This window comes from Heptranchias perlo, chromosome 29 (genome assembly GCF_035084215.1).
Source record: "Heptranchias perlo isolate sHepPer1 chromosome 29, sHepPer1.hap1, whole genome shotgun sequence".
In the NCBI taxonomy this organism is placed as follows: Eukaryota; Metazoa; Chordata; class Chondrichthyes; order Hexanchiformes; family Hexanchidae; genus Heptranchias; species Heptranchias perlo.
In genome coordinates, this window is record NC_090353.1 from 33,598,291 (window position 1) to 33,611,509 (window position 13,219).

General features: G+C 46.4%; 1 protein-coding gene across 1 annotated transcript in view; it reads left to right on the forward strand.

Moving 5' to 3' along the window:
- The window catches only part of cers1 (ceramide synthase 1), a 28,970-nt gene extending 21,170 nt beyond the window's left edge, over positions 1–7,800 (forward strand). The window contains exons 5-7 of the mRNA XM_067968736.1: positions 997–1,144; positions 4,095–4,240; positions 6,834–7,800. Of these exons, the coding sequence (XP_067824837.1) occupies positions 997–1,144; positions 4,095–4,240; positions 6,834–6,876 (337 nt within the window). The 3' untranslated portion in view covers positions 6,877–7,800. The remainder of the gene's footprint in view (positions 1–996; positions 1,145–4,094; positions 4,241–6,833) is intronic.
- The last annotated feature ends 5,419 nt before the right edge of the window (positions 7,801–13,219 follow it).

Sequence of the window (13,219 nt, forward strand, 5' to 3'; positions counted from 1 at the left end):
ACAGTCCTCCTCACTGCATAGAAATATCTCACAATAAGGTGGAAAGTGGACCTCGGGCAGGAAACAGAGGATTGTTTACCACCTGGCCTTTGCAATCTCTTCCAGCCCTGCATCCCAGGTCATGCCCATTGGTCTTCCACCCCTGACCTCACCTGCTTCCCCCTGGGCCTACTGTTGCCAGCAGAGCTTTTAATCTTCTCGACCCTACTCCCTGAAACCATTCCCCTTGTTTCCTCTCTCCCCACCTTCAAAAGCCTCCTCAAAACCTCTCGTCAACCGAGCTTTCACTCATCTCCCCTAACTCTCCTAGTATCGTTCTGTTTCTCCTCTGTTTAGCACCTTTGAACGTTTACTACATTAAAGGGAATATATAAATGCAAGTGCCTGGGAATGACATATCAATTGTTGTTTCGAAGGTCCGTGAGAGAAAGAGAAAGCAATATTTGGAACAGTGGTTATTGCTATGTAAGGAAGAAACGACTTGCATTTGTTTGTAACAGTTAGTAATCCGTTTTATGGATGAGACATTAAACCGAGGCCCCGTCTGCCCTCTCGGGCGGACGTAAAAGATCCCACGGCACTATTGGAAGAAGAGCAGGGGGAGTTCTCCCCCCCCCCGGTGTCCTGGTCAATATTTATCCCTCAACCAACCTCACTAAAACTAATTATCTGGTCATTACAACATTGCTGTTTGTGGGATCTTGCTGTGCGCAAATTGGCTGCCGCGTTTCCTACGTTACGACAGTGACCACACTTCAGAAAGTACTTCAATCGGCTGTAAAGCGCTTTGGGACGTCCTGAGGTTGTGAAAGGCGCTGTATAAATGCAAGTACTTTCTTTAATATCTTTCACGATGTGAGCCAATTATGCATTATTCTCTGATATTTGGCTTTCTAGAGTTGAGCGTCATGTCTCGGGACAGTGAGCGGGCCTCGTGTTTATAAATGAGTTCCATGAGTTTTCTTCTCTGCAACACTCTCTCTCTTTTTCTTGTAGGTTCTGGTTCCGACTTTACTGGTTCCCTCTCAAAGTGCTGTACGCCACCTGTTACTCCAGTCTCCAGTCTGTTCCCAATATTCCTTTTTACTTTTTCTTCAACATTCTGCTGCTTATGCTCACTCTGATGAATATCTATTGGTTTCTGGTGAGTAATCCCAGCCTGTGGGGCCTCTTCCCTCTCCTCCTTTCACCATCTCCCTCTAACCTCTCCCAATGTGATCGCGACGTAGACTCACTGTACGGGGTGGGTTTTTGTACACGTGTGGTGGGGCGGGGGGGGGAGATGTGGCTGATGGTGAGAGTGGAGAAAGAGTTGGTTTTTATAACGGTGGCAATAATCTCCTGGAGATTACACAGAGTCAACAGCACAGAAACAGGCCTTTTGGCGCAACAGGTCTATACCGGTGTTTATGCTCCACACGAGCCTCCTCCCACTCCCTGTCATCTCACCCTATCAGCATATCCTTCTATTCCTTTCTCCCTCGTGTATTTTCCTCTTAATTGCATCCGAGTTATGACAATCCAAGTTTATTGTTGAAGCTAGCTTTCCAAATTTGGTAGCTTGTCAAACCTGTTTACCATGGAGTGCTTCTGGTCTCCTCGATAATCCCTCCATAGGTATAACCAAGGTCATTTTACCATTTTCTGTTTTGGTATTGACTTGTCCAGTGGGGATCGCGTGGTTTAAAATGGGCAGCCATTTTTCCATTGTGTCTTTTTATTTTTTGACGGTTTTCTCCTTCCCTCCCCGATTATGTTGACTTCTTCCTGGAACGCACCCGTGGGCAGCGGTCCCTCGTCCGAGTAGCCGTCATTTGTGTCCGAGCCTTAGCAATGAGTGTTGGCAGACTATTCGACCGTAGTAGGCATCACGTCCAAGCCCCATCCTGCCCTCAGCCAGTGTCCATATTCGCCTCCAGCAGCGGCGTCGAGGAGAGTTGCAGCACTCTCACTGGGATCAGGTAACGCAGCACGGGGCTGGGATCAAACCTGGGATCTTCCTGTGCTCAGCTACACACGTGGTGAACTCACTGACCCAATGGCGATGGGGGCTTTGCCACTTTTATTTTCCAACAGTTTTCCAGATTCTTAACTTAACTTTTCTTTCTTTTTGGGTGATAACTGGGAAAACAATTCCACTTTTGTACCCTTACGTGTATCACGTAACCCAGTGTTGGCCAATAGAAACCACTGACTCGCCACAGGTGTTGCTACGGCGACACCGTTTTAGGCGTTAATTTTGGGAGAAAACGCCTCATGCACAATCCAGGTAAATGTACTTCACGTGTGTATAATTACTTAACAAACACCTACCACCATTCAGTAAACAAAGGGTAAAGCCCCCACAACAAGCTAAATACACTCGCTCACTTGGATTTTCGTCTTACCATTTTAATAACAAACGCACAAAAAGATTAAAGTTCACGTGCACCGGCCATGCAAATACGAGTATTGAGATCACATGCCTGACGATGGTGTCCGTTGTTCATTTTTTATCTACTAACCAAAAATGCAATAAGCCACATCTGGATTCCCAATTACCCACATGTGGATAACACCGACGTAACCGAGTGATTCCCCCAACAGACGCACAGCCAGCTCACTGTCCCTGCTCTTCACTGTGTTCCCTACATTACAACAGTGACTACACTTCAAAGTACTTCATTGGCTGTAAACGCTTTGGGGCATCCTGAGGTTGTGAAAGGCGCTATAAAAATGCAAGTCTTTCTTTCTTGCATGTTGGCATCGTAATCAAACTCCCGCTAGTGTCAGTCAGTGGAATTTCAGTTAAATATTCCCCCCCCGCAATCCTCCAATCCCACTTTTCTGCCATCTTCTCCCCTCCTCTCTCGAAGTTTGCTGGGGTTCGCTTTCCCAGGTGTTGTTAGCCCCCTGGTACCTCACTCATCTGGGGAAGGTACCAAGAGATGCTGGTGCCCATGTGACTGTAACCCAATAAGAATCAACATCTTCGGAGAGGAGTGGAGAAAATGGGTGGTGGGGGGGAAGGGTAAGTTTATTAATTCTGGGGATTTTGAGTTGAAATTAAGCACAAGTGAAAAGGTGAAGGCCAGTCCGTAGGGGCCACATTGCCAACCAATGCCTTGCCCAAGGCCCACTCTCAAGAATGCTGCTCCACAAAGCATAGGACCTGGACCTGCGAGTCCACCATACGGTCAACTCCTGGTTCACTTCACTTCCACACAGGAAGAGAGAGAGAAAAAAAAAAACTGTGGGACCTGTAGTTGTATTTTAATGGGGTCCTTCCATTTGCCCTTTGCAAGCTGGGATAAAGACGGCCCCCCTCATAAACTGGGCGCAAGGAAAAGGAGACACAACAGCTCTCAACCCCAACTCGCTCGACATCTCGCAGCCGAGAAGACTGAGTGGGGGCCCAAAGGTAATTGGAGCAGCAAAGCCTACTGTAGGGTCAGGAGTGGCTCCAGGCTGTATGAGTAGTGACACCGGTCTGCAGGATAACCCCGGTAGAGTGCGGGTTTCTTGAGTTCCGCTCGTCCGTTCTCCCCAGTTGGACCCAAGTTGGGAAGTAAGTTAAAGTCATAGCTGTGGAAGATCCAAGTGTGTCTTTTTACCGCTTGGTGGCCCAGCTGTAATTTCCAATGGGAGACGATGGGAAAGAAAAACAAACAAGCCATGAGTGGTGGTCCTTCTGAGAAGGTTTAAGGGGAGATTTGATAGAAGTGTTCAAAATCATGAACGGTTTTGATAGAGTAAATAAGGAGAAACCGTTTCCAGTATCAGTGGACACAGATTTAAGGTGATTGGCAAAAGAGGCAGAGGCGACATGAGGAAACATTTTTTTTTTTACGCAGCGAGTTGTTATGATCTGGAATGCGCTGCCTGAAAGAGCGGTGGAAGCAGATTCAATAGTAACTTTCAAAGGGGAGTTAGATAAATACTTGAAGGGAAAGGATTTACAGGACTGTGAGAACAGGACTAATTGGATAGCTCTTTCAAAGAGCCGGCACAGACACGATGGGCCAAATGGCCTCCTCCTGTGCTGAACCTACTACGACACTACGAAGCCCGGCCAACCAGTCTTGACTTGTGTTCTGTGACTCCTTCTGTTCCAGTATATCATCCTGCTTGTGGTGAAGGTCCTGACCGGTCAGGTGACAGAGGTGAATGACGTCCGAGAGTACGACGTCGAAGACAGTTGTGGTCCAGCGGTGTGCAAGAAATATGATCACCTTCATCTGAAGAACTCCTACAAAGACAGGTACGAGATTCACTGAATTGCTGGTTGAAGCAGTGAAATAGAAGGGAAATACAATCGTAGAAGTGGCCCTACAGCTGCATTTGTTGAGAAGCTAGAAGTGAGGGACCAAGGCCCATTAGGCAGGGATGCGCAGCCAAGGCTGAAAGGAGCAGGAGTAGAAGAGGAACGGGCACCGACCCTGGGTTTTAAAGGGGCTGCAGATTCCAGGAGGATGGGGAGATTGAGGGAGGATGAGGCGTTCCACAGTAATGAGGTTCTGGGGAAGAATAAACTAAAACAGGAGACGGCTCACTGAGTCTCAGCAACACGCTGAGGATTCACGGAAATTAAGTGGCCTTGGGTTACAGATCAGCCATGATCTAACGGAATGGCGGAACAGGCTTGTGGGGCTGAATGGCCTACCCCTGTTCCTATTTTCTAATTTGTCAACGCAATCATAGTGCATCGCTGTTACACTCAAGTCAGAAGTTCCCCACATCCTGAGATCCCAATCTTCAGCAGACCCATGCCGAGTCAGCCAGCAATGGAGAGCAGGCACTTCATCACAAGGAGGGAAGAAGGTGAAGAAAATCAGAGGCTGATCTTCATACCTTGATATCCTCACCTAACAAAAATCTATCTTATCTCAGTCTTAAAAGCTTCAGTTGTACTAACATTGTCCTACCTGCTGTCTCAATCCCTTGCAACTGTGAGGAAGAGGTCAATTCTTTATATTAACTTTTAGTTTTTGCCTGTTAATAAGTTTCTGTTAGAAGGTTATGCACTTTGGCAGGAAAAATCAGAGAGCAAGTTATTATCTTAATGGCGAGAAACTGGAAAGTACTGCAGTACAACGGGATCTGGGGGTCCTAGTGCAAGAAAATCAAAAAGTTAGTATGCAGGTGCAGCAGGTGATCAAGAAGGCCAACGGAATGTTGGCTTTTATTGCTAGGGGGATAGAATATAAAAACAGGGAGGTATTGCTGCAGTTATATAAGGTATTGGTGAGACCGCACCTGGAATACTGCATACAGTTTTGGTGTCCATACTTAAGAAAAGGCATACTTGCTCTCGAGGCAGTACAAAGAAGGTTCACTCAGTTAATCCCGGGGATGAGGGGGCGGACATATGAGGAGAGGTTGAGTAGATTGGGACTCCACTCATTGGAGTTCAGAAGAATGAGAGGCGATCTTATTGAAACATATAAGATTGTGAAGGGGCTTGATCGGGTGGATGCGGTAAGGATGTTCCCAAGGATGGGTGAAACTAGAACTAGGGGGCATAATCTTAGAATAAGGGGCTGCTCTTTCAAAACTGAGATGAGGAGAAGCTTCTTCACTCAGAGGGTGGTGGGTCTGTGGAATTTGCTGCCCCAGGAAGCTGTGGAAGCTACATCATTAAATAAATTTAAAACAGAAATAGACAGTTTCCTAGAAGTAAAGGGAATTAGGGGTTACGGGGAGCGGGCAGGAAATTGGACATGAATTTAGATTTGAGGTTAGGATCAGATCAGCCATGATCTTATTGAATGGCGGAGCAGGCTCGAGGGGCCGATTGGCCTACTCCTGCTCCTATTTCTTATGTTCTTAAGGCTGGAAATGTCTGTTTCAGTTTCATGCCCGGTGCAAAAACAGGGAGAGACATGTCGCTGATGATGAGACTCAGCAGAGGCCACAAACCGTCTTTGTTCGCTCAGCCTTGAGAGCTACGAGATCTCTCGGCGGTGCGATTATCTTTGGACACATTTTGACCATCAAGTTGAGAAGCTATGGCTTCAGCTAGTGACTCCTGGCAGGACAGCTATGTTAACGTCCCCTGTAGAGGGCCTTTGTACCCCGTAACTGTCTCCAGTTGAAAGACTTTGACCGTTTAGCCAAGGTGGAGTCTCGGGGAGTGATTCTTGTTAAAACTGAAAAGTCCTTGCAGCTAATTGAATGAGGTAATGCAATGGAACATGTGACACGTAGCAGGATGGAAAGAAAGGTTTAAAAGGTGGGTGATTAGAATAGATACTTCAGAATTTGACATGGACCAATCAGCCGTTAACCCTGCGAGCTCGTGAACTAGTAATGTGTGAATTCTCCGGTGACTTGTACTATAAGGGTGTGTTAAGTATATGTGGAATTATTATTAAATAGTAATTATCAGTGCATACTTATTTCCTGCAGAAGCCAATCTTTGAACCCTATTATCTTGTGGACTATCTTATAAGTAAGAATTGATAGAGTAGATAGAGAGAAACTTTTTCCTCTGGTGGGGGAGTCCAGGACAAGGGGACATAACCTTAAAATCAGAACCAGGCCATTCAGGAGAGAATTTAAGTAGAAGTGTGGAACTCCCTCCCACAAAAAGCAGTAGATGCTAGCTCAATTAATAATTTTAAATCTGAGATCGATCGATTTTTGCCAGCCGAGGGTATTGAGGGACATGGAGCCTCGGCGGGTGGGTGGAGTTAGGATACAGATCCGCCATGATCTCACTGAACGGCAGAACAGGCTCGAGGGGCTGAACGGCCTTCCTATGTTCCTATAACATCCATTCCTTAACACCCTGCTTCTCTCAGAAGTGCGTCCAGTTATCGCTGACCTGTCTCCTGGTTTATTTCCATCTGCAGAATGCACCTGAGGAACGGGATTATCAAGGACAAATGGCTATAATGCAGCACCGGATCATCCAGACGCCATCTCCAGCACCGTGTTTACAAGGACCTTCGAATCTGGATTTGGTCTGAATTAAGGGCTGATCCCGATTCCGACTTGTCTGGAATTTCCTTGATTGGGATTGAATTGCAGTGGGAAGAATTCTACCGGTGCAGCAGCTGCTGCTTTTGACATCTGACTGCCCCTGGGAGCAGCTGCTTTTACTTGTCATATATATATATTTTTTTTCTTTCTCTCTCTCTATCACATCTTAATTTTTTTTTGTTGTTTACTGTGAATCATTTCTCCGTGTCTTTGCGAAGGCTGCATGGTTATCACTGTGTCGGACGTGTCAGAATTCCCTCGCGTAAACCGTACGTGTTGCTGTGAAGACCATCCTGGGCTTTGTACTTCGATTTTCCTTGGCTCCCGCGAAGGCCACGTGTCCCGATTTGAGGTGGAAACTTTCCCCCAACTTAAACCGCTTCCGTTTTGTAAAGTACTCCCTGCCGAGGGAGCTGACCTAATAAGAGCCCGGAAATGGTCCCCGTCTATCACCGCTGCAAGTGCGCCAAAACCTAACACGGAATCGGAAAGGTCCCAGGTTCGTTTACTGGTCTGGGCTGAGTCAGCTCATCTCGGTCCAGATGGTGGAAAGCATAGACGGATTAAGAATTCTTAATGGGCACCATTTAGGGGGGCCCTCTGCACCCTCAGGACAACCCTTCTCTTCCCCCCACCCCCCCACCCCCACTCCTGCCATCCTTTAAGATACAAACCTCTAGTAAAATGCATAAAGAGATATGTTTACACACTGCATTAATAATAAAGTCAATCCTATCACAATATACTACACTTAAATGAAACCGCCCCTTCCCTGGGTGGTGGCCCCATATTTGGCTGAGACCCCTGGACATAGGCCCTATGGGCCTGTGAGTTAATCCATCCCTAGTGATTGGGGGTGAGGGGTGGGGCGGGGGGAGACTAGCAAGTGGGGGGGAAAAGAGGACTCAAATTGGCCACAGTGCCCCTGGGCTAAAGAAAAGCCAGTTGAGAGGTACTTTTCAGTTGTACCACAAGTAGTGTCACCCCAATGACATCTGTGAAAGAGATTAGTGAAAGCTGCTTGTCCAAACTGATTGAAATACTCTGATCCGAGATGGACATTGTATTTTTTTTTTTAAAAATGGGTAAAATACGACAACCTTCCCCTGCGTACAGAATGAGCTGGGATTCGTTGCTCCTCTCCTCCCCCTCCCTCTGATTGACAGTGGTACTGACCAGTCTGCTTCATCTCAAAGCACAAGCTGGACTCAGCTTTGGTGACGTTTGGAACATAGGAACAGGAGGAGGCCATTCAGCCCCTCGAACCTGTTCCGCCATTCAATTAGATCATGGTTGATCTGTATCTTAACTCCATCTACCCGCCTTGGTTCCATATCCCTTGCCTAACAAAAATTTATCAATCTCAGTTTTGACATTTTCAATTGACCCCCCCCCCCCCAAGCCTCAACAGCTTTTTTGGGGGAGGGAGAGAGTTCCAGATTTCCACTGCCCTTTGTGTGAAGAAAATTTGCATTCTATAATTTCTGTCCATGCCACGAAGATCTAAACGTCCCTGCTCTTGATCACCATCTGTTGACCCCTGCGGGAGAGTGAATGAGTGCGTATGTGTGGATATCCTCCAAGGATAGGATCAAGCTCAGATGAGATGTCCCCACCACTGAATAACCTACCAGCACCCGCCTTTCAGGCTCACGTACGGAAGAATGAACAATTGGATGAAGCAAGAGTGGGTGACTGTTAACAGCGGAACTGCAAACCAAGAAAGAGGCAAACGTCTTCAGGGGAGGAGAAAGGGGATAATGAAACCCCATAAACCACAACCTCCCATTACCCGTGTGCTAATCAAATGCTTGTTCAATGGGGGGGAAATCAGTTGTGGAGAAGTACCAGGTACCAAATGGGTGTCTTGGGAGGCAAAGGACTTAATCGTGCTGTTTGAATTTGACTGTCACGAAAATAGATCAATCCCTTCAGACACTGTGTTAAACATAGCGGGGAAGGGAGCGAGATTGCAACGTCTGTATTTGCTGGTCAGACGCTTGAGGCGAACGTGCAGTGGGTGTGAAGCTTGGGAATCCCACCATTTAAAAAAATATAGTGTACGCTCGCCAACGTTCCAGGCGTCGCCCAGGGTAGCCCCAAGCCCATAAAGAGCAGAGGGTCTCTTGATCTGTCTCCGGTCTGTGCGTAGACGGCTGGTCTCGGCCAGCTGGGATACCGTCATTGGGCTCTCACGGGAGAAGTGGGAAAAATCGGTCGGTGATTCTGCTCACGATCACCAAACAAAAGGAGGAAAGTGGGCTGGAAAACTCTTGTGCGCCCATGGGCATTAAAAAAACTGCCAAGAATTATCGTGGTGGTTCTCTGATACGCTGAGTTACACGTCGGTAAGACTCAGGTTAATACCCAGAAGTGTCTCTTCCACGTCTTCCAACCCGAGGAAACTTTCATGGAGTACTGAAGGTGGGAGGTGTTACCAAGTTGGTTGGGGAGCCTGGGGCACCTTTGGGTGGTCACAAACCCTTGACTTAATCCTGTTTGACATAAAATTATACCAGTAAACTGAGGAATGAGATGAGTGCATTTAATGAGGAATACAGTGAATTGTTCAGAAATGAGAGGGTCACCCTTGAACTGAGGGTGATTTGGGAGGTTTGCTGGTCCCAATCGGGCAAGTTACCGCCCGGGATGGGAAGGATAGAAAAGTCAGAAGGTGAGTCAATGCTCGTGAGCACCTCCCAGAGGTTGGATCAAGAACAGCATTGACTGATGTCTGGAGGCAAGTCAGTTCCCTGCATTTTCAGCCAGTGAATGGTGCTTGTTGAGGTTTAGGAGATGGGGGTGGAGGGACAATTTTTTTTTACACACAATTAAGCTTCAATTAAGCATAATGTTAAAATGTCCCATCTTCCACTAAAGTGTTGCCCGTTTCTTCCTTATTCAGTTGAGGAACTGAATATTTTCTGCAGCGACGCTCTGAAAATGTTCCAGTGTTTATCCACGTGATTGTCAATGTCGGCCCCAATAGTTGGGTTTTTCTTTCTACACAGTACAATCTCCGTTATCCATCCCTTCCCCTTCCTCCATTGGATAATGAGACTCAGAGTTTCCTTTTGGTGAGTTCTGATAGTCCTGGTTCCTGCTGATTTTCGGACGCGGAGCCCCAACTCCTGTGAAAAGTTTGTATATCCTATATTGGGTCTGTTCACATGGAGGCACCAGAGCAACTAACCCACAAGCGACTCGCCTGTTGCAGGGTCTAAATCACAAGATTTTGTAATATGGTGGAATTGGGAGGTTTATTTTTCCGTTCCTGTCTAATTTCTCCCCATGGCACCGGCCCAATCTGGGATTTGTTGCACCAACACCAAACCATCGCTGGTACTTATCTCAAACAACCATTCTTCATACATGAACTTGAAAGTGACTAACAATCAGGAGTGGGAACCTTGGCTGGCATCTCCCCACCCCTCCCCACCCCTCCCTATCCCTCCCTAAGATGTCTTGAGGCCAATTGTAGCTCGCAACCATTTGCCCGCACTGAATTCAGCCAAGCCAACAAACCAGGAGTTTGAAGCTGAAGCCTTCCTGGTCCATATTACTCAGGCTGTGCGTTTACACACTGAGCTATCAGGGGAGCTAGAAGGCATTTGCTTCAAACTGGGAGATAGCGTCCACAAATCAGCACAGTAACTAGGAGACACACATGCACTGGATACATTTACAATAATCCTCAGCGAGTCGACCAGATGCACTCAGAGGCAACGGTTCAGGTGATGTCGTGCCCTGCCATGTGTAACCCCACAGATAATCCTGTTTTCACCCCACCCCATCTCCATGAATAGACATAAGGGTTTGACCTCAATGACTTAACTCTGTCATTTGTGTGCCAACTGTCTTGCCTGTTTCTGCATGTCTTCCTGATCTACAGTAGACCACTTGCAACCATATGATACTAGGACATAAATACTTTGTAATAAAAATAAGAAATGTTAACATGTGTTGTGCTTTTTTCTTTTTAAAGTTGCAATCAATATGCAGGCATCTGACAAATAGATATTTAACGGTAATGGTAGTTTCATGGATAATGAAGAGTAAGCACAAAGCCCTTGAAATACTCTCTACTTATTTACATAGAATTGCATAGAACGTATGGCACAGAAACAGGCCATTCGGCCCAACTAATTCATGCTGGTGTTTATGCTCCACACGAGCCTCCTCCCACCCCTCTTCATCTAACCCTATCACCATATCCTTCTATTCCTTTCTCCCTCATGTGTTTATCCAGCTTACTCTCTGGGTAAAGAAGTTTCTCCTGAATTCCCTATTGGGTTTATTAGTGACTATCTTATATTTATGGACCCTAGTTTTGCTCTCGCCCACAAGTGGAAACATCTTCTCTACATCCACCCTATCATAATCCTAAAGACCTCGATTAGGTCACCCCTCAACCTTCTCTTTTTTTTAAGAGAAAAGAGCCCCAGCCTGCTCAATCTTTCCTGATAGTTATAACCTCAATTCTGATAGCATCTTTGTAAATCTTTTTTGCACTTTCTCCAGTGCCTCAATATTCTTTTCCTGATGTGCAGACCAGAACTGTGCACAGTACTGCCAAGTGTGTGGTCCAACCACAATTACCGCTAATTGGCTATTGGAGGGCAAAAAAATTTAATTATGGAAAAGTAATGTGTTAATATACGCTCACTGGTCCCAGCATTGTGACAATTTGAAATAAAGGAAAAAGTTTAAAGTAGTTTTACCCCTTGTGACCCTCAAAAGGACATCCAGGATCATGGATCTATGTTTCCCGACTCTTTAGTGACTCACTGACGGGCTGTTGTGCTTTTTTTGAAACTCTCTGTCAACCTTTATTGGAGAATACAACAAAACAAACCTGAGTCAAACAGCAGTCGAAGGGAAATCCAGTGACTGGAGTCGCAGCTGACGCAAAGGAAGGTGGTTGTCCTCAATGCAACAATCTTCAGCTGCTTTATCAATGATCTTCCCTCCATCATAAAGACAGGTGTGGGCCTGCTTGATGTGTTTGGCTCCACTCACAACTCCTCCAATTATGAAGCAGCCTAAACCTGTCTACAGCAGGAACTGGACTATTCACAGGCTTGGCCTGCGAAGTGGCAGGTAACATCTGTACCACATAAGACTAGCACCAATAAAACACTAGCACCAATAAAACACTAGCACCAATAGTTGCTCATCTCATTTGCTGTTTGTGGGATCTTGCTATGTGCAAACTGGGTGCTATGCTTTTCCACATAACAATAGTGACTGCACTTAAAAAAAGTAATTTGTTGGCGAAGTAATTACATCTGAAGAATCTATAAACACAAGGTCTTTCTTACGAGAGCCTAACGATGTTGTAAAATTGTGATTTGGGCGCAGCGTTGTGGGAGAATGAAATTTAAGAGCCAGTCTTCATTGAAAGGTCTTCTGAGAAACTATTTTTCTTTATTTATTTACAAATGCACAAGACAAAGACAAAGATTGAACCAAACTTCTTCATGGTGTTTCCTGCAGGTACTGCCATTGTGATGGACATCTCACAATGGTCTTCAGACTCCACTGTCGTGCAAACAAGAAAGGAAAAAGGGAAAATTTCTTATTTCGCAGCAGTTTTCTCTTTTTTTAATATTCGTTCATGGGATGTGGGCGTCGCTGGCGAGGCCGGCATTTATTGCCCATCCCTAATTGCCCTTGAGAAGGTGGTGGTGAGCCGCCTTCTTGAACCGCTGCAGTCCGTGTGGTGACGGTTCTCCCACAGTGCTGTTAGGAAGGGAGTTCCAGGATTTTGACCCAGCGACGATGAAGGAACGGCGATATATTTCCAAGTCGGGACGGTGTGTGACTTGGAGGGGAACGTGCAGGTGGTGTTGTTCCCATGTGCCTGCTGCCCTTGTCCTTCTAGGTGGTAGAGGTCGCGGGTTTGGGAGGTGCTGTCGAAGAAGCCTTGGCGAGTTGCTGCAGTGCATCCTGTGGATGGTACACACTGCAGCCACGGTGCGCCGGTGGTGAAGGAAACGAATGTTTAGGGTGGTGGATGGGGTGCTGTCTTGTCCTTAAGCAATTGACTGGGCCAGGATCCCATAGCCACCTGAGAGTCCATCATTTGCATCTAAGCCATGATTGTATCAGCAGACTACTTGACCTCATGGGAGACTCCCAATTGAGACTGATCCTGTCCTCATCAGATGTTCAATTATATAGTGAATCGTTGAGGCAACCCTGGCTCGTTTTCCCCTCCCTAATTTGGGTTACGGAGGCTAATTGTGGTACCCCT